This window comes from Microcaecilia unicolor, chromosome 3 (genome assembly GCF_901765095.1).
Source record: "Microcaecilia unicolor chromosome 3, aMicUni1.1, whole genome shotgun sequence".
NCBI classification, from domain to species: domain Eukaryota; kingdom Metazoa; phylum Chordata; class Amphibia; order Gymnophiona; family Siphonopidae; genus Microcaecilia; species Microcaecilia unicolor.
Genome location: NC_044033.1, coordinates 445,934,853 through 445,957,247, shown reverse-complemented (window position 1 = coordinate 445,957,247; position 22,395 = coordinate 445,934,853). Strand labels below are relative to the sequence as shown.

Below are 22,395 nucleotides of genomic sequence, written 5' to 3'. Positions count from 1 at the left end.
GTCCAAAATCGGCTTTCAATTATGCCGATTTGGGCGACCCTGAGAGAAGGACGCCCATCTCCCGATTTGCGTCAAAAGATGGGTGCCCTTCTCTTTTGAAAATAAGCCTGATAGTAACCTATCAAACTTTGTAAGTCTAAATGCTTTGAAAATGAAACCCAAAAAATATTAAACATAAAAGATTCAAGTTACAGTGAGAACAATAAATGGCCTGATAACAGTTAAGGGCAGACAGGAGTCTAGGCGTCTAGACCAGGGGTGGGCAACCTCAGTCCTTGAGAGCCAAAACCCAGTCGATTTTTCAAGATTTCCGCAATAAATCTGCATCTAATTATCAATGAGTATCCACTAATTAATCAAGCTACTAAGCCATATATATCCTTCTCTTTAGTAACTACCAAAACCTTTCAACTAGTTATCAAATATCTTTATTCAACATCTTTATATTATATCACAATACACTTATTTAAATACCTTATAAAACCCACACAATCTTCCCTCACTCATACCACATTCTAACCACCTCCCTGGTGTAACTTTTACTCTTATATAATAAGTTTACACAATATTTCTACAATCTATTGCTGATGTACCATCATACAGTGCTCATTTGCACAACATGCTGTTTTCTCCAATCTAACAATGATAGTCAATATTAAATCCTCGATGTAAATGTTATCCAATAGATTTTAATCCTTATAAGCCTTTTCTACAAGAGTATTTTGTCTATTTCTTCTATGTCTTGTCTCTTGTTTACCAAGCAATGCATCCTCCTTGCTTCCACAATATTATAAAAGTCCCAAATAGTCTCTGTTTATGTCTTCAATGACAATCTGAACATTCAAAATTATTCCATGTTACTTCAATTTCAAATATTTTGGGCTTGTTTCCTCTTTATCAAAACCCATGTTCAACATTGTCAAAACCCTACACAAAATTGTGTTTCGCATCCAGCATCTTCATGGGTGGTGACTATAAATGAAACATAAAGCAGCGTGGGAATAAAATTGCACTTGTAAATCTTCTTATATACAATTCCTTTTCTATCATTCACTTAAACCTTCCTTACATACTGCTAAGTAAACATGTTTCACAGTATCTGCCCGGATGGAGCTCATTCCGGTAGGCAGAAAAATGGCGCCCTGCTCACCAGCAGACACCACGCAAGAGTAGTAATGATCCACTCGTAGCCTTCATGGAATACAGCGCTTAAATAGATCAACCCACTTTGCTTCCTACACCACCTAACCAATGGTGCGCTAGTGCCAAGAATCCATCATACAAATGCCCTCTCTACTTCCTTGTTCAACCCTGTAGGGGTCACGGTTCCCCATTCAAATATCATACGCTGTTCTATCCGATGAATCTTTTGTATAACATTCCCACCTGTATATACATCTATTTGTCCCAATACTAAAAAGTTTACATCTTCAAGACAATGATTTGCTGTAGTCCAATGTTCCACGAGGTGGGTGTCTAATTTTTTTTAGCTTTATATTACTGAGATGTTGAGCAATCTATAGTTCACTTTTTTCACTGTCTGTCCTATGTAAAGTAAGCCACAAGGGCACCTTATAGTGTAAATTACAAATGAAGATTCACAATCAGTTCTAGATTTTAAAAAGAACTGTTTAGGGCTGTTCTAATTAGGAATATGAATTGATTGTGTCTGTATTGCATGAGGGCAATACCTGCAGCCCTTACATCTATAATGGCCAGCTTGAACAATTTTTGGTGGAACTTTATGCAGTTTTAACTTTTCTCTCTAATTATTCTGCAGCGATATGTGAAACGGGGAACCTGCTGAAATGCTGAATGGACTTCTAACATAGGCCAATATTTTTGAATTATTAATTGTACTTGCTTTGTGCACGGCACATATGGCAAAACGCATGACATACCATCTACTGTATCATTGCCTTTTTGAAACAACTATTGTCGTTGTGTATTATATGCCCTTTTGAAAGTCTTATGAATAGCCTTCGAAGGGTACCCCCGCTCTTTAAACCGCTGCTTCATCTGGCTCTAAAAAATCCTCCTCTCTCAAGCATGTCCTTCTAATGTGTAGGAATTGACCAACTGGAATGCTGTTTTTTTAATGATACAGGGTGCTGACTGATGTAGGGTAAAACTGTGTTTCTATCCGTGGGCTTACGAAATATTTTAGTGATGAACTCTCCTCCTTTATATTGTATAAACACATCCAGAAACTCTATCTTATTACCTCCTCTGTGGGTGGAAAATTGAATATTGATGTCACATGCATTTAAGTATTGTAAAAAATCTTCTAATACTTGATCATTCCCATCCCATATAAGCAGCACATCATCTATGTACCTTTTCCACAAGTAGACAGTGGCCTAAATTTACTCCCATATACGTATCTATTTTCAAACATGTCCATGTAAAGACATGCTACAGTGGCTCCCATGGCTACTCCTTTTGTTTGTAAATAATACATCTGGTCAAACTCAAACTAAATTTTTGTTATAACCATCTTCACAATCTGCTTTAGGAAATCATTTAAATTCATGGAATAATCCATATAGCTCTTTTTAAAAAAAATTTTAATTTTATTTTTATCAGTTCACAAATTAAACAAGAATATTCTTGATTCAGAAAAGATAGGTAATATTAAACATATTACATTAATTTTTATAATAAACAATTTATATTATTATCTATTCTCTAGTCTACTATTAGAGGGAGAGAACAAGGTACAATTCCATGAAATATTTATATACTACTTAAAGTTAACATAGGAAGAGAAACACAGACCAAATTATTATATTACGGAGAAGGAGAAGATATCGCTATAGGTTGCAAGACTGGAGTTACAACGGTCTTCGAGTCCAAAAAAGATGCTAAATGTATAGGATCATACAAAACAAATTTCACTGATTTTAATTTTAATACACACTTACAAGGAAAATTCAACCAAAATAAACCACCTATTTGCACTACCCGTGGGCGGAGTTTAAGGAAAAGTTGGTGCCTCTTTTGGGTTGCTCTGGCAATATCTGGAAAAATTCAAATTTTACTATTCGTGAAAACTTCTTCTCTATGGGGAAAAAATTGTCTCATTATCCAGTTTCTATCCGGTTGTAGTACAAAAGTCACAATCAAAGTACCAGATTTGGAGCCCAAATTATCGTCTTCAAGCATTTGTGTGAGGTTTAAAGTGTCAAAAGAAGCATCTGCTCCTTCAGAAATAGGTTGATTAGTATTCTTCTTTTTATGTAATAACAAATAATATACTTTAGAGACCAGAGGGTAGGCCTGCTCAGGAATATTCAATATCTCAGATAGATACTTTTTGAAGGTTATAAGAGGAGCAACAGAAGGCATTTAGGAACATTTATCAATCTCAATGTTTTGGATCTCTGTTGATTCTCCAAATTTTCAATCTTATACTGCAGCATCAAATTTTCTTTAATCAAATTTACTTGAGTTTGTTGGAGCGACTGAATATCAGTAGCATTAGAGTCAATATTTTTCCATAGTTAGAGTTTTTGTTTCCAACAAGAAGATTTTTCCCGAGGGAATTTGAGTATGTTGAATTACAGATATTAATTTTTGGGAAAACAACGTTTCCAAACTTAAAAGAGCTTCCCATATGGTGTCCAAAGTAATAGTTGAAAGTTTTATAGGTAAAGACTTACTCAGAGAAGTTCCAATATCTAATTACTCCGAAGGCTGTATCTCCTTGGCAGCTTCAGAGTCAGCAGAAATGCCGACTCCCTCCTGTGCTTCACTCATCTGAGTAGATGTATTGGGCGGTTTAATGCAGTGACCTGACCCCGCTACAGGAAACACTCCCTGAGCGTCGAAGTAAGGGGTTTCCTGAACGCGTTGCTGCTCTGCCGCCGGCATGAGTGGAGGCATCCGATCGTGGGGCTGAGAGAAGTTTCAGCCTCTAGCTGGAGGGGTGGGTCACCTCCCACCGCTCCCTCCGGCAGTGAGGAATCCAGCCCCAAGAGAGGTCCAGGCGCAGTGAAGTGGTCCATAGGTCTGACCACGGGATTCACAGGCGTAGCAGGGCAAACGCGCTGCTTACCCTCATTTTAGGCATAGGTAAGTAAGAAATTTTCCTTTTACACGTCAAAGAGTGAAGGTTAGGATTGGGGCTGCTTGACTGCATTCCCTTCACGCCCGCCACCTTCTCTCTCCTCACCAATCCATAAAGTTCAATTGATTTTCAATCATAGTTAATGCCACCTTCTGGGGGATATTCGTATATAAGGCTGTCACATCTAGTGTCACCAGTTTTATATTTCACGTTATATCCACACTCATTTGATTCAGTAGTTGAATAGATGATAAAATCTAGAACTGATTTACACTATAGGGTGCCCTTGTGGCTTACTTTACATAGGACAGTGAAAAAGTGAAATATCGACTTGCTCAAAATCTCAGTAATATAAAGCTAAAGAAATTAGACACCCCCCTTCGTGGAACATTGGACTACAGCAAATCATTGTCTTGAAGATGTAAAAAAAATTTGTGGAAGCAAGGAGGACGCATTGCCGAGTAAATAAGAGACAAGACATAGATGAAGTAGACAAAATACTCTTGTAGAAAAGACTTATAAGGATTAAAATCTATTGAATAACATTTACATCAAGATTTTAATATTGGCTATCATTGTTAGATTGGAGAAAACAGCATGCTGTGCAAATAAGCACTGTATGATGGTACATCAGCAATAGATTGTGGAAATATTGTGTAAACTAATTATATAAGAGTAAAAGTTACACCAGGGAGGTGGGTCCATGTACGAGTGTGGTTAGAATGTGGTATGAGTGAGGGAAGATTGCGTGGGTTTTATACGGTATTTAAATAAGTGCTATGCAGGCCAGTTGGACCCGACCCCAAGGTGGCGTGAGGATTTGACGTCATCCTCGGCAGTACCCAGGAGTCTCGGTGAGGTCCATCGGGCAAAGGCCGAAAAGTACTCTCTTTCTTTTACTAAAAGTGTGCTGAGCTCTCCCCCTCCCCACCTGGTTTTTCTGCAGACAATTTAAACATTTAGGTGTGGCAAAGCTTCTGTTGAGAGAGCTGGGCAACCTCCAGGTCTTTGCTTGTCTCCTGCCTGAAGGAAACTCACACAGATAAGACTTGTGCTGGCTTTAATCCTGGCTAATACAGTTCTAGAGATAGGTTTTACAGCAAACACATTCCACAGTTTAAGCCCACCCACCCCAAGACTGACACTTCCTAAATAGCTTTCCTAAATACACTACTTATCACAAATTAACTCCACCCTAATTACAACTGTCTCTGATTGCCTGTGTATGGCTGAGGAGTAATCTTGCACACTGTTAACCCCATCATAGCATACCTGTTTATACCCATTCCAATAAATCAGGATGACTCTTATTCTCTGTAATAATTGTGGTGCTTTAGTTTCAAGGCCAATCATCTGGAGACTTAAGGATTGTCCTATCTGTCATCAGCTCGCTAGTTTAAAACAGGAGCTCAGTAAAGTAAAGCAGGAATTAGATGCACTTAAAGCAACTTCTAAGACTGCACAGAATCAAGCCAATTTCACACCACTGCCTCTAAGGATAAAACCACCTAAAAATAGATGGTTCACGGTAGGCTCAGGCAGACTTCGTTATGTGACACAGAAGCATCCACCCTCACAAGTGTTGCCCCTACAGAATTCTTTTGCTCCATTACAGCACTGTGATGTTCCTGAAAACAGAACTGAGGCGGAAGAAAAAGCAATGAAGGTGGAACAAAAAGATATGAAGGTACCCAAAGAGAAAACACACCCCCAAATCACTAATGTTGAAACACATACCAGGAAATGTAGATGGAAAGTGATGACCACAAATGATCGCAGTCTAAGCAATAAAGTTCATGACCTTCAAGCCCTGATGTTGGAAGCAGACTTAGACATTGTTGCAATCACAGAGACGTGGCTCAATGGTTCCCATGAATGGGATGCAAACATACCAGGCTATAATCTATTTAGGAAGGATAGAGATGGTCGTAAAGGTGGAGGAGTTGCTTTGTATGTGAGAAATGATATCGAGGCGACTGAAATGACAGAGACCTGGGGAAAGGAAGAAGCGATATGGATCACCTTAAAAAGAGATGATAAAACTTCTGTCCACGTGGGTGATGTCTACAGACCCCCGACACAATTGGAGTAACTAGATAAAGATCTGATCGCAGATATTCAAAAGTTGGGAAAGAAGAGAGAGGTGCTGTTGCAGGGAGATTTCAATCTGCCAGATGTAGATTGGAAGGTTCCGTCTGTGGAATCGGAAAGAAGTAGAGAGATTGTGGATATTTTTCAAAGTGCTCTGCTCAGACAAATGGTGACGGAACCCACAAGGGAGAAGCGACACTGGATCTGGTGCTCACAAATGGGGATAGTGTGTCAAATGTTCGAGTGGGTGCCCACCTGGGCAGCAGTGACCATCAATCAGTTTGGTTTGATATGACAGCTGAAGTGGAGAGCGGCCACTCAAAACTCAAAGTCCTGGATTTCAAGCAAGCTGACTTTAGTAAAATGGCGGAATACCTCAGGAAGGAGCTGATGGGCTGTGAGGACGAACAAGAAGTGGAAGGGCAGAGGTCCAGGCTGAAAGAAGCTATAAATACGGCCACAAACCTTTATGTAAGGAGAGTAAATAAAAGCAAGAGAAAAAGGAAACCTATATGGTTCTCCAAGCAAGTGGCTGAAAAAATAAAGGCTAAAGAGATGGCGTTCATGAAGTACAGAAAAACTCAAGAAGAGGAACACGGAGAGGAATACCGGATGAAACTGAAAGACGCCAAGAGAGAGATACGTCTGGCAAAAGCGCGAGTGGAAGAACAAATGGCTAGAAAGGTAAGGAGGGGTGACAAAAATTTATTCAGGTATATTAGTGAAAGAAGGAAGACTAAAAAGGGAGTTGTGAGACTGAAAGATGCTGCGAACATTTATGTAGAAAATAATGAAGGAAAAAGCAAATTTGCTAAACAGATACTTTTGTTCTGTTTTCACACAAGAAAATCCTGGAAAAGGACCACGATTTGCTGACAAAAGTACATATGAAAATGGAGTGGATATAGCACCGTTCACGGAAGAGAGTGTGTCTGAACAACTTGAAAATCTAATGGTGGACAAAGCCATGGGACCGGACGGGATCCACCCCAGGATATTGAGGGAGCTCAGAGAGGTTCTGGCAGGTCCTCTTAAAGATTTGTTTAATAAATCTTTAGAGACGGGAGAGGTTCCGTGGGAGTGGAGAACGGCGGATGTGGTCCCTCTTCACAAAAGTGGTGATCGGGAAGAAGCTGGAAACTACAGACCGGTAAGCCTCACTTCGGTTATTGGAAAAGTAATGGAAGCGATGCTGAAGGAAAGGATAGTGAATTTCCTGGAAGCCAATAACTTGCAAGATCTGAGACAACATGGTTTTACCAAAGGTAAATCGTGCCAAACGAATCTCATTGAATTCTTTGACTGGGTGACTGGAGAACTGAATCATGCACGTGCTATGGACATAACCTACTTAGATTTCAGCAAAGCTTTTGACACGGTTCCCCACAGGAGGCTCTTGAATAAACTTGACAGGCTGAAGATAGGACCCGATGTGGTGAACTAGATTAGGAACTGGTTGACGGACAGACGCCAGAGGGTGGTAGTAAATGGAATTTGCTCAGATGAGGGAAAGGTGAGTAGTGGAGTGCCTCAGGGATCGGTGCTGGGGCCAATTCTGTTCAATATATTTGTGAGTGACATTGCCGAAGGGTTAGAAGGTAAAGTTTGCCTTTTTGCGGATGATACCAAGATTTGTAACAGAGTGGACACCCGGGAGGGAGTGCAAAACATTAAAAAGGATCTGCGGAAGCTAGAAGAATGGTCTAAGGTTTGGCAATTAAAATTCAATGTGAAGAAATGCAAAGTGTTGCACTTAGGAAATAGAAATCCACGGGAGACGTATGTGTTAGGCGGTGAGAGTCTGATACGTACGGACGGGGACAGGGATTTTGGGGAGATAGTATCTGAGGATCTGAAGGCGACGAAACAGTGTGACAAGGCGGTGGCTGTAGTGAGAAGGTTGCTAGGCTGCATAGAGAGAGGTGTGACCAGTAGAAGAAAGGAGGTGTTGATGCCCCTGTATAAGTCGTTGGTGAGGCCCCACCTGGAGTACTGTGTTCAGTTTTGGAGGCCGTATCTTGCGAAGGATGTAAAAAACATTGAAGCAGTGCAAAGGAAAGCAACAAAAATGGTATGGGATTTGCGTTACAAGATGTATGAGGAGAGACTTGCTGACCTGAACATGTATACCCTGGAGGAAAGGAGAAACAGGGGTGATATGATACAGACGTTCAAATATTTGAAAGGTATTAATCCGCAAACGAACCTTTTCCGGAGATGGGAAGGCAGTAGAACTAAAGGGCATGAAATGAGACTGAAGGGGGCAGACTCAAGAAAAATGTCAGGAGCTATTTTTTCATGGAGAGAGTGGTGGATACTTGGAATGCCCTCCGGCGGGAGGTGGTGGAGATGAAAATGGTAACGGAATTTAAAAATGCTTGGGATAAGCATAAAGGAATCCTGTTCAGAAGCAATGGATCCACAGAAGCTTAGCAGAGATTGGGTGGCAGAGCCGGTGGTGGGAGGCAGGGCTAGTGGTTGGGAGGCGGGGCTAGTGCTGGGCAGACTTCTACGGTCTATGCCCTGAAAATGGTAGATAATGGCAGATACAAATCAATGTCAGGTATACATATAAAGCAGCACATATGAGTTTATCTTGTTGGGCAGACTGGATGGACTGTACAGGTCTTTCTCTGTTGTCATCTACTATGTTACTATTCACCTTATTTTCGAACGAGATTGCCGGCCAAATCGGTATAATCGAAAGCCGATTTTGGCCGATGTCAACTGCTTTCCGTCGCGGAGCCGGCCAAACTTTAAGGGGGCGTGTCGGTAGGGTAGTGAAGGCGGGACGGGGCGGGACGAGGGCATGCTCACGAGATGGCCGGCTTCACCCGATAATGGAAAAAAGAATGCTGGCCTAGACAAGCATTTCGCCAGCTTTACTTGGTACCTTTTTTTTCACGACCAAGCTTCAAAAAGGAGCCCCAACTAACCACCGGAGGGAATCGGGGATGACCTCCCCTTAATCCCCCAGTGGTCACCAACCACCTCCCACCCAAAAAAAAAGAAAAAAAAAATATTTTTTGCCAGCCTCTATGCCAGCCTCAAATGTCATACCCAGCTCCCTGACAGCAGTATGCAGGTCCCTGGAGCAGTTTTAGTGGGTGCAGTGCACTTCAGGCAGGTGGACCCAGGCCCATCCCCCCCCCCCTACCTGTTACACTTGTGGTGGTAAATGTTGAGCTCTCCAAATCCCCCCCAAACCCACTGTACCCACATCTAGGTGCCCCCTTCATCCCTAAGGGCTATGGTAGTGGTGTAGAGTTGTGGGGAGTGGGTTTTGGGGGGGATTTGGGGGGCTCAGCACAAAAGGTAAGGGAGCTATGCATCTGAGAGCTATTTTTGAAGTCCACTGCAGTGCCCCCTAGGGTGCCTGGTTGGTGTCCTGGCATGTCAGGAGGACCAGTGCACTACAAATGCTGGCCCCTCCCAAGACCAAGTGGCTTGGATTTGGCCGGGTCTGAGATGGCCGGCTTTAGTTTCCGTTATGGGCGAAAACCGAAGCCGGCCATCTCAAACCCGGCGATCTCAACATTTATGTCGAGATTTGGCCGGCTCCAACCGTATTATCGAAAAAAAGATAACCGGTCATCTTTTTCGAAAATACGATTGGCTGCACCCATTTACGGAGCCGGCCCCGGAGATGGCCACCCAAAGAGACGGCCGGCCCCCTTCGATTATGCCCCTCCATGTTACTGACATCGATCTCCTTTGACAAACGGTGCAGGGGGCTCCAGGGTGTCGAGAGATCTGGCACCCGAGAAGCATTGGCACTGGGAGGTGCACTCCCCCTCCATCCAAGAAGTGCTGACGCATGTGTCTCCCAGCAGCTGAGATCCTGCTCCTGCACCCCAGACAGTTCAGGAACTTGAACCCACACCGGCCCCTCAGCCTTTATCAATGGCGGCTCTCAACAAGTGTATCTGGGCCTTGCTCCCAGAGCTCTTGGAGGGTTTGATGCAGCATTGTACATCGGTATTGAGGGTGCCTGCGTCTGCTGGCCCCCAGCCAGCAGTGCGGCTTCCAACGCCTGCGATGCTTGTGGCTCCGGTGTCGACTGCCATCCAGGTTGGTTCTCCTTTGACGTTGGTGGAGGAAACTTCACTTGAGTCAAGGCAGGAGCCGACTCCTCGACACCGTTCTTGATGCCATTAGTCCTTGATCTCAAGGAGGGGCCTGGCTTTGGACACCCTGAGGAAAGTGCTGTCCGACACCGAGGAGGAATGCTCGTGGAAGTCAGAGGAGGATCCCAGGTACTTTTCCTCTAATGAGTCCTATGGGATCCCTTCTGAACCTTCACCTCCACCTGAGAGACGGCTATCTCCGAGATCCTCTCATTTACCTCTTTTGTACTGGAGATGGCTGAGGCCATCCCATTCCCCGAAGAAGCGGAGGATGAGCCCAGAGCTAAGATGCTCGAGGTCCTGGACAAGACCTCTCCACTTAAGAAGGCAGTAACAGCTCCTCTTCATGAAGTACCCAAGGCAGTCCTTGTGTGGAACTGGGCATCCCCTCTGTCTGTCCCTGAGGTCCCCAAAAAGATTGATCCACGGAGAGTCTGTGTTGGTGAGGTCTCAGTTACCCCACAATTCCATATTGGTGGATGCTGCTCTCAAGAGAGCCAAGAGTACAAGGGACTGTGCTCGGCTCCCCCAGGCAGAGATGCTAGAACCTTGGATTCTTTTGGGAGGAAAATGTATCAGCCCCCTATGCTCATCACCCATATTCAATCCTACGAGCTCTTCATGAGCATATACTTGCAGAACTCAGTGAGGCAGCTATCTAGCTTGCTCGACTCGCTGCCTCCGGAACAGGTCAAGCCTTTTTGCCAGCTGGTCAAGCAACAGAAGGCGTGTCGCAAGTTTTTGGCCAGGGGAACTTACGACACTTTTGATGTGGCATTCAGAATATCTGCCCAAGGTAAAGCGATGCGCAGACTCTCATGGCTGTGTGTTTCTCACCTGGATCATTCGGTCCTGCAGACATAGGCGCTGACTCCGTGGGTGCTGTGGGTGCTCGAGCACCCCCAATATTTTCACCCACTGGAAGTCGGAACCGGAAGTTCCCTTCACCAGCCCGATCTGCCTGGTGCCCGCCCTCTTCTCCCTCAACAGTCCTCTGCCGGTCCACACTCCCCTTCCTGCGTGCCGCCCAGAATTTTAAAAGTCATGTTACCTCGGGGTCCCAGCAGCAGCAGTGAAAGGAGAGCAGGCTCGGCACTTCAGCCTTCCCTTCTCTCGTCTCAGCTCTGGTCCCGTCCTCATTTCCTGTTTCCGCAAGGGCAGGACCAGAGCTGAGACATGACAAGGGAAGGCTAAAGTGCCAAACCTGCTCACCTTTCACTGCTGCCGCCGGGACCCCGAGGTAAGATGACTTTTAAAATTCTGAGCGGCACGCAGGAAGGAGAGGGCGGACCAGCGGAGGACTGTTGTGGGAGAAGAGGTCGGGCTGGGGTTGGAACTCGGAGGGAGGGAGGGGGGGTCTGGAACTCGGAGGGAGAGTGGACAGGCCTGGAACTCGGAGGAGAGGGAGGGGAAGGAGGAATGCACCACCTGTAAAAAAAAAATAAAAAATTTCAGCACCCTCAATCATTTTGAAAAGTTGGCTCCTATGCCTGCAAAGAATGGCGGAAGCCCCTTGCCGGGGGGATAATCTGTTTGGAGAGAAGGTTGATGAGCTGGTTGACCAGATCAATTAGCACACTGATGCTATGTCTTCTCTCTCCCACCAGATGTCTTCTGCGAACAACTCCTCATCTAGGAGGTATTTTGGTTGGTCATGGAGTGCTTACCTTTCCTATTCTAGGCATAGGTACAATGCCGCGCTCGCCAGCTTTCTCAGGCTCAACCCCAGCTCGCTCGTTCTCATCAACAGTGTGCGCTCAAGGCCCCTGCTGCTTCCCAGAAAAAGAAAGAAACGAGATTTTGACTGGCTCCAGCAGAGAATAGCTTTCATAAAAGTGTCCGTGCTGGATAACTTGCCGGTTGGGGGGAGGTTAAAATTTTTTCCACCAAAGGTGGTCTCTCATAACCTCCAACTAGTGGGTTCTTCAAATTGTCTGGTTAGGATATATCCCCTTCTGATATCCAAACCTCCAAACTGCCCACCGAGAGCTCTTTCATTAAGCTCTCAGCACAAAGAGGTACTTGCAGAGGAACTCTCCGTCCTTCTAAAGGCCCATGTAGTCAAACCAGTTCCACCAGGGGAGGAAGTGCAGGGATTCTATTCCAGGTACTTCCTTGTGCAGAAAAAGACAGGGGGATGCGTCCCATCCTAGACTTAAGGGCCCTGAACAAATTCCTAGTTCGAGAAAGTTCAAGATGGTTTCCCTAGGCACCGTTCTTTCTATGCTCTCTGGACTTAAAGGATGCATATAAACACATCCCAATATGTCCAGCTCACAGGAAGTATCTTAAATTTTGGCTGGGAACACATCATTTTAGTAATGCATATTGCCTTTTGGCCTCGCGTCAGCTCCCAGGGTATTTACCAAATGTATAGCAGTAGACTGGGAATGCATGTGTTTCCTTATCTCGATGATAGGCTGGCGAAGAGCACCTCGGAGGAAGGTGCTCAAGAGTCCATGCGGAAGACTATTCAGGTGCTGGAGCTGCTAGGGTTCATAATAAACTATCCCAAGTCCCATCTACATCCTGTCCAACAATTGGAATTCATAGGTGCCCTGTTTGACACATGGATTGTTCGAGCCTACCTTCCAGAGACATGTGCGGACAACCTTCTGTCCCTCGCGTCCAAGGTTCAGACATCGCAGCAGGTCACAGCTCAGCAAATGTTGAGGTTGTTGGGCCACATGGCTTCCACCGTGTATGTTATACCCATGGCACGTCTTCACAAGAGATCTGATCAATGGACCCTGGTTCTCAGTGGTATCAAGCCACGGGAAGTCTAGAAGCTGTCATCCAAGTGTCCCCCGAGCTTGTATGCTCTCTTCAGCATCTGATCTTGGGACTTCCATTTCAAATTCCTCAGCTACAAAACGTGCTGACGACAGATGCATCACTCTTGGGGTGGTGGTTTCGTGTAGAGGAGCTTCACACTGATGGCGCCTGGTCCCTTCAGGAAACAGGTCTCCAGATCAATCTCCTGGAGCTCCGAGTGATCTGGAATGCTCTAAAGTCTTTCAGAGATCGGCTATCTAACCAAATTGAAACAGACATTCAGTTTGCAATGTATTACACCAACAAGCAGGGGGGCACCGGATATCGCCCTCTGTGCCAGGAAGCCATCTAGTTGTGGCTCTGGGCACGCTGTCACAGCATGTTTCTCCAAGCCATTTATCTGGTAGGCGTAAACAATGGCCTGGCTGACAGACTGAGCAGGATAATGCAACTTCACGAGTGGTCTCTAAACATGGGCGTAGCCTGCAAGATCTTCTGAGCGTGGGGCACCCCCTCGTTGGATCTTTTTGCCACTCAATTCAATCACAAGGTCCCTCAGTTCTTTCAAGGCTTCAGGACCATGACAGACTAGCGTCAGATACCTTCCTTCTTCATTGGGGGATGGGCCTTCTGTATGCGTATCCTCTCATACCTCTAGCGAGAAAGACTTTGTTGAAACTCAAGCAAGACTGCAGAACCATGATTCTGATCACACCCTACTGGCTGTGATAGATTTGGTTTCCCCTTCTTCTGGAATTGTCCTCCGGAGAACCATGGAGACTGGAGTGTTTTCTGACCCTCATCACCCAGAATAAGGGATAGCTTCAACATCCCAACCTCCAGTCTTTGGCTCTCACAGCCTGGATGTTGAGAGCCTAGAAGTTGCTTCCTTGGGTCTTTCGGATGGTGTCTCCTGAGTCTTGCTGGCTTCCAGGAAAGATTCTACTAAGAGGTGTTATTCTTTTAAATAGAGGAGGTTTTCCATCAGGTGTGACAGCAAGGCCATACATCTCCTTTCTTGTCCTACACAGACCCTGCTTGAATACCTTCTACACTTATCAGAGTCTGGTCTTAAGACCAACTCCATAAGGGTTCACCTTAGAGCGATTAGTGCATATCACCAGCATGTAGAATGTAAGCCTATGAATGGTCAGCCTTTAGTTATTCACTTCATGAGAGGTTTGCTTTTGTCAAAGCCCCCTGTCAAACCTCCACCAGTGTCATGGGATCTCAACGTTATTCTCACCCAGCTGATGAAAGCTCCTTTTGAGCCACTGAATTTCTGCCATCTGAAGTACTTGACCTGGAAGGTTGTTTTCTTGGTGGCTGTTACTTCAGCTCATAGGGTCAGTGAGCTTCAGGTCTTAGTAGTGGATGCACCTTATACTAAGTTTCATCGCAATAGAGTAGTCCTTCGCACACACCCTAAGTTCCTGCCGAAGCTGGTGTCGGAGTTCCATCTGAACCATTCGATTGTCTTGCCAACATTTTTTCCATGACCCCATGCCCGTATCGAAAGCAGCTTGCACACCTTCAACTGTAAGAGAGCATTTGCCTTGTACATGGAGCGAACGAAGCCCTTCAGATAGTCCACCCAGTTGTTTGTTTCTTTTGATCCCAACAGAAGGGGAGTCATCATTGGTAAAAGCACCATTTCCAGTTGACTAACAGATTGCATTTCCCTTGCTTATGCCCAAGCTGGGGTGTCATGTCACAGCTCATAATGTTAGAGCCATGGCTGCATCAGTGGCCCACTTAAAGTCTGTCTCCATTGAAGAGATTTGCAAGGCTTCGACATGGTTTTCAGTCCATACATTCACATCTCACTACTGCCTAGAGCAGGATACCCGATGCGACAATCGGTTTGGGCAGTCAGTGTTGCAGAATCTGTTTGAGGTTTAGAATCCAACTCTACCCTCCTAAGCCCGTTTTGTTCTTTTCCAGGCTGCATTCTCAGCTAGTTTGTATATAGTTTCATGTTGATCTGTGTTCTGTCCTCACTGTTGCGAGGCCCAATTGACCACTGTTTGTTGTTTTGGGTGAGCCTGGATGCTAGAGATTCCCCATTTGTGAGAATAATTAAGCTTGCTTGACCTCAGAGAAAGTGAAAATACTTACCTGTAGCAGGTATTCTCCGAGGACAGCAGGCTTATTATTCTCACAATCCCGCCCATCTCCCTTTGGATTTGTTTCTTTCTTGCAATTTTCTTATGCTGTTGAATTAAACTGAGGAGCGTGGTCACGCAACGGGTGGGAAGGCACTCTGCACATGTGCAGTGGGGCATGGCACACGTGACAGAAGGCTCTAGCAACATTTTTGCTATCTATGATGCCGGTTCCCGGGCCGACGTGGATCATCGACCCACTTATGAGAATAATAAGCCTGCTGTCTGTCCTCGCAGAATACTTGCTACAGGTAAGTATCTTCGCTTTTATTGTAATTTATTAACTACCTTCATGAAGTGATTAACCCAAGGCTTGCATTAAACCTCACAAGCTATGTTTATTCATTGAAGAGAAACACCTCAAGATGTGTTATCTTTACTCCTTGGGAGCACTGGATGCTAATGCTCAACCCAGCGTTCCCAAGGAGCAACTTGAAGGAGATAGTCCTCACTAACAATACAACCCTATTCTGATCATCTTCTGTACACCCATGTCCCCTTTCAAAATACCTCCCGTGGATCCCCAACCCATTAATCTCCCACGCATCTATTCCTTTTCAAGGTAGTTCCACCAGACCCATATCCTTTGCATCCTTGGCAGTTTCCATGAGTCTTATTGGTGGTGGTGGGGGGGGGGGGGGTAGAAGCAATCCCAATGTGCGCCTGCCCCAGTGGATCTTTGCATTAAAATGGCAGCTTCAGTGCCCAACCAGTAATACCACACAATTATTGCCAGGAAGCTGAAACTGTCATTTTGGCTCAGGGACCTGCCAGAGTACAATGCATAGGGTGTACTCCTTCCAATGCCACTACCCACCAGGGAGACCAGTAGTAGGTGCCATGAGGGTGGAGAGGGGGTCTGAGGTGTTATTTGTTTAGTAAGCATGGGCCTGGCCTTTTAAATGATAATAGGCATAACTTAAGGTCTGCTTTGTGTTGTTGCAGCTTGGAATGCATGATATTGCTGACTGCAGCAAAGCCTAAGTAAATTTATTATGGAATTCACAAACCTGTGTTACTGATATACTTTGGATTAGTGAATCTTGTGGTACATTTTCATGCAGTAAAATAGCATAACATGATATTTTACTATAGGTTAGTAAACAGGCATCTGAATTTGAAAATAAAGAAAATGAGATGTTAAGCCTAATATGATGAGGAACAGAATATGGCGAATTTGTTGAAACCTGAAGTGTGGAAAAGGCTATATGAGCCTGCCTATTTTCCATATTTCATTATTTGGCTACCTCACAACTCAGTCAGACCTATCAATGGAATTAACTGTCTGTTTATACTGCCACAGTGTTGATACTACAGGTTGACTACTGAATCCAGAAGCACGTCAACATCTGACATAGACTAATTTAACCAGCTGTTGCCACCATGGGTTTAAGGGTAAACACCCTCTGAAACATCCCCTACTGATATGGTAGTGAGGTTGATATCCTTTAGCAGAACGAAGTGATATATGTTATAATTAGGAGTAGGCATACAGTTGATACTCATTATTGAAGTATAATATATGTGAGCAGAAAGCTTCCAGAGGGATAGCCCTGCTATTCTGTATCAGAAAAAAAAGAGACTAGTGGAACCTTATATAGACATGGGGCCCTTTTACAATGCCACGGTAGAGCTACTGCAGCATTGTCACATGACAAATCAGGACTATACTGCAGGAGCCCAGTAGTAGTTTCCACCTCCAGCAAAGACCACTTCTGGTGCAACAAAAATATTTTTTTATTTTTGTAGCACCAAGGCTTACCCAGTGGTAATCAAGCAGCACCATGCGCTTGATTACCAGGTTAGCATGGGAGCCTTTCCCATCACCTAAATCTCTTCGGAACTGGCCACATGCCAATTCCTGTGATTAATGCACTGCCATTTCTTTTCTTTGGCCGAAATCAACCTTTTACCTGCTATAGTAAAAGAGAGTATCAGCATGCAGCAAATTCACATGCCGATGCCACCGCAGTTCCCTTTTTACCACAGCTTGGTAAAAAGGGCCCTTATAGAGGCATAAGATTTCAAGGAAAAGTCTCTATTTTATCAGATGCATGATAAGGACACTGAAGTGATTCAGTGGTGTATGCTTGTCTGTCCATTGTATACCACAGCTACTCAATTCAAAATAATTTAGTTCACAATTGCATTATTTCCTATAGACCTATTAAAATGCTTCATGTTGAATAAGCAGCAAATTTAAACAGTTCAAACAGGTGAAAATAAACTTATTTTGATACCTTCTATGTGAAGCATAATTTCCAGTAATATGTCCAGAGCCATCACACCCAGGTGTGGGACACCTAGAATTAATAATGCAAATGAAGTAACTTATGTGATCAAATATTCAATAAACTCTCAGTAAAGCATTTCATTTCTTCTGGTAGCATTTTAGCACTTTTCCACTAATGTTGCTTCAGCACAATATGGTACCAATATATACCAAGGAAGTTATTTTAGAAACATCTACACATATAAATAGCAAATGTTTCATGGTACATTAGCTGCATATATTAATGGGAAATTTTAGAAAGCCGCTATTTACATGCTTAGATGTCTAGGACACAGAGATTTCAAGGGGGTGTGGTTGGGGCATGGTTGTATATTTAAACCAGGTTCCACTTGGCTTTCACACCAGCTCTAGTCTGAAGCACTCATGGGTATCATAAAGTGTTCATTTCAGACTGAACTGTAATTGAGGGATTAAGGGGATAATTATCCTTAATTCCTCCATCTTGTATTTCTGTCTCAAATGTTAAAAAAAAAAAGCAAAAACCCTTCTGCTACTTATGCATGTAATTTTGTGAGATTGGGCAGCTATATGTAGAAGTGCCAGCACTTACTCATAGAAGTTGCAAAATTACCACTTTCACATATATGTAAAAGCCGCCAAATGATTCTGCTCTTGCGTGTGCTGCATTTAGCAGAGCTTTTTGTAAAATACCAGTGATATGTGAATGTCTAGATCTAAGCATCCCATTTGCCATATTCTGCTCCTTTGTAAATTAGGATTTAACATATAATTTGACTTGGCAATAGATATGACATACAGATGTGCATTAAGGGGTTCTTTTATCAAGCTGCGGTAAAAGGGGCCTGTGCTAGCATTGGGGACCATTTTTGCCGCACATTGAGGCCCTTTTACCACAGTGAGTAAAAAGGCTGAAAAAATGGTCACGCGGTAAGATTTCACTTACCTCGTGGCCATGTGGAGGGGGGAGCACTTACTGACACCCACTGGGGTGGGCGCTTACCTGGAGGTAATCGGGAAGTGCCACATGCTACACGGTTACCACTGGATTAGTGCGGGAGCCCTTACCACCTCCTAAATAGGTGGCCGTAAGAGCTACCCTGGGAAATAGCCATGCAGCAAGTGGTTAACTTGCTGTACGGCCATTTCCTTTAAAATAAAATGTCTTTTACCCAATGTGGTAAAAGGTGACCTCGGCGCGTGGCAAACCCACTTACCAACACCACCATGGGCCTCCTTTTACCACACTGTGGTAAAAGGTGCCCTTTGTGAAGATATGCATAGTGCCTTATAAACTAAACACAAACATTTAAACTGATATTTTATAGGGAGACTGCGAAGGTCCATAAGAGTGTCAGAAATGTGCACATATTTTTTCATTCTTAAAACGATTCAGGAAGCAGTATTTTGTGGTACTTGAAGTAAATTTAAGACAGGGTTTACTAACCACCTTATAATTGAAAGAGAAAAACGCCTAGATTTCGACCCAAATCGGGAGATAGACGTTTATCTCACAAAAACGAATAAATCGGTATAATGGAAAGCCGATTTTGGACGTTTTCAACTGCACTCCATCGCGGAAGCGTACAAAGTTGACAGGGGCGTGTCGGAGGCGTGGCGAAGGTGGAACTGGGGTGTGGTTATCGGCCGAGGAGAGATGGGCGCCTTTCGCCGATAATGGGAAAAAAGTATGCGTTTGTAGCTAGAATTTAGGGCACTTTTCCTGGACCCTGTTTTTTCACGAATAAGGCCCCAAAAAGTGCCCTAAATGACCAGATTACCACCAGAGGGAATCGGGGATGATCTCCCCTGACTCCCCCAGTGGTTACTAACCCCCTCCCACCACAAAACATGATGTTTCACAACTTTTTATTTTCACCCTCAAATGTCATACCCACCTCCCTGGCAGCAGTATGCAGGTCCCTGGAGCAGTTGTTAGGGGGTGCAGTGGACTTCAGGCAGGTGGACCCAGGCCCATCCCCCCCCTACCTGTTACAATTGTGCTGCTTAATGCTTAGTCGTCCAACCCCCCCAAACCCACTGTACCCACATGTAGGTGCCCCCCTTCACCCCTTAGGGCTATAGTAATGGTGTAGACTTGTGGGCAGTGGGTTTTGAGGGGGATTTGGGGGGGCTAAACACACAAGGGAAGGGTGCTATGCACCTGGGAGCTCTTTTACCTTTTTTTTTGTTTTTGTAAAAGTGCCCCCTAGGGTGCCCGGTTGGTGTCCTGGCATGTGAGGGGGACCAGTGCACTACGAATCCTGACCCCTCCCACGAACAAATGCCTTGGATTTATTCGTTTTTGAGCTGGGCACTTTCATTTTCCATTATCACTGAAAAACAAAAACGCCCAGCTCACAAATTGTTGAATAAAACATGGACGTCTATTTTTTTCGAAAATACGGTTTGGTCCGCCCCTTCACGGACCCGTTCTCGGAGATAAACGCCCATGGAGATAGACGTTTTCATTCAATTATGCCCCTCTAAATGTACTAGACTATAATAGTCTAGGCAAGGTGAAACAACAACTGGACCACCATATAAAAGACATCATGTTCCAGATATGTATTCAAATGCCTAACTAAATAAGGTTTAAATAAAATTCCTCAAAATCACTTGGATACCCAATCCAATCTACTCTAGTCTGGTTAATCTGGTCACTTTTAGCCTGCTTAATCCCTCTTTAGATCCAAAGTGGCTCATAGCAAGATGGATGAAGAAAGAAAACATTTTTTAACATATTTCCTAGAAAGTTTGTAAAATATTTGGAATTTTATATGTAGTATCCCTCTCCAAACCTGCACCGCTTGAAAGGAAAGAAGTTTCAAGGTATTTTATCCCCAGTCTAAGAGGGGAAAATCAATAAAGAATGGACTATGGATCTATGTGTATACCTTTTTTTGAATAAAAGAACAAAATAATTGAGATGTATAGGGACAAGACCATATAAAATCTTAAACACAAGGCAAGATAATTTTAAATCAATAGGAGCACAAATGCAGAGCCAATGAAAGGAAGCCAACAATGGAGTCACATGAAAAAATTTTGATAATTTGAATATCACTCTAGATAATGTATTTTGCAGTTGTTATAGCTTCTTATAATACCTGTAATCTCATTGTCAATCTTCTGGTCAATTTTCAGCCGGTGGCAATCTGTTTTTTAAAGTACTGACTGTCAATGGCTAAATTAGATACAGATATTCAGTGCATGAGGCATGTCCAGGCACCAGCACTGAATATCTGAGCATGTCTGGCCCAGGAGCATAGCCACGGGTGGGCCTGGGCGGGCCTGGGCCCACCCATTTTCATCCCAGGCCCACCCAGCAGAAAACCAGCCACTATCCCTCCTCCGTTGTTGCACCTTCAGCAGCGAAGTTATCTCCCAGCTGCACACGCCAGCTCAGCAAACAAGTTGCAGCATCCGATTCCGAAGATCCATGGCAGAGGAAATCAGCTGATTGAATCCCCAAGCACTTTCTTCCGACTGCAGCGCGGGGCCAGCCACATGCCCACGAACAGCTCTGCGCAGCATTCCGACTCCAAGTCCCGCCCCTTAAGATACAAACTTCCTGTTTCTCTGTATCGGAAACAGGCCGTTTGTGTCTTAAGGGGCGGGACTTGGAGTCGGAACGCTGCGCAGAGCTGTTCGCGGGCATGTGGCTGGTCCCGCGCTGCAGTCGGAAGAAAGTGCTTGGGGATTCAATCAGCTGATTTCCTCTGCCATGGATCTTCGGAATCGGATGCTGCAACTGAGAAATGGATGATGACATCTCCCCACGGAGGCAAGCAGTAATGAAGGTCCAACAGGGGATAGGGGCCGCTGCAGTGAAAAGGAAGATTAGAGAGCTGAAGGGAGAGGGGGAGGGGGGAGGGGTAGATGGCTTGGCAGGCAGAATTCTGGAAGGTAGAATTCTGGCCACAGGGAGGAGCAGGTTAGGGAGAGGGGGTACTGGGTATGAGGGAAGGAATGGATGAAATCCTTGCCATGGGGAGGGATAGGTCATAGAGAGGGGGAGCTGGGCATGAGGGAAGGAATGGGGGAGATCCTGGCCACACTGGATCATGGGAGAGGGGGCAAGAGGAAAGAAAGAAGTGACAGGAAGTTGCTGGGAGGGGGTGAAGGGTGGGGAGAAGAGAGGGAGCAGATGCTGGGCTAGAAGGGTGGAGGGAAAGAGACACTGGGAAAGGTGGAACCATGTGGGAGAGGCCAAGTGGGTGGCAAGGAAATGAACGGAGGAGGATGTTGATTACAGGGGAAAGAAATATGGTAATGGGGAATAGATTGAAGATGGAAGGGAATGGATTGCAGGGAAAGTAGAGAGATGGGGACTAGGAGAACTAGTGGGTGAAAATGAAATGGAAATCTGACAGGTATCTGAAAAGTAAAACAAAGGAAAAGGGGTTAGGATAAAATTTGGGTGGACAGAAAAAAGAAAAAAAAGAGAGGAAAGAGCTAAAATGGAAAGGTCAATATGTCAATGGCAAGTGAAATGAGGGAATGGAACAAGAAAGGAGAAAAAGACAAATGGACAACAGCTGCTTGAAGGAGAAATAGCAGAAAGATTGGAAAGTTCAAAAGAGAAACTGGATCAACATGATGGAAAAAGAAAATGACCAGACAACAAAGGTAGAAAAGGCATTTTATTTTGAATCTTAACTGAAATATGATAGCAAAGTGGATGTCACTTTCCTCATGAGCTAAAGTGTTTCTATTTCTATTTTGAGTTGGGAGGTGCTGGGGGAGAGGGGGAGGAAGGGGGCGGGACAGAGAGAAACTTTTGTGCCCACCCACTTTGGGCTCAGGCCCACCCAAAATTGGCTGTCTGGCTACGCCACTGGTCTGGCCAGGAGCAAACCATCGGCACATATGGAGATCCTGGCCAATATTCAGCCAGGTCTGGGTCCCAGCAGA

General features: G+C 44.5%; 1 protein-coding gene across 1 annotated transcript in view; it reads right to left on the bottom strand.

The window, feature by feature from the left end:
- Positions 1-22,395, bottom strand: part of MYT1L (myelin transcription factor 1 like) — a 901,397-nt gene that overhangs the window by 218,008 nt on the left and 660,994 nt on the right. The window contains 1 exon segment of the mRNA XM_030198923.1: positions 17,468-17,530. Coding sequence (XP_030054783.1) covers positions 17,468-17,530 — 63 coding nt within the window.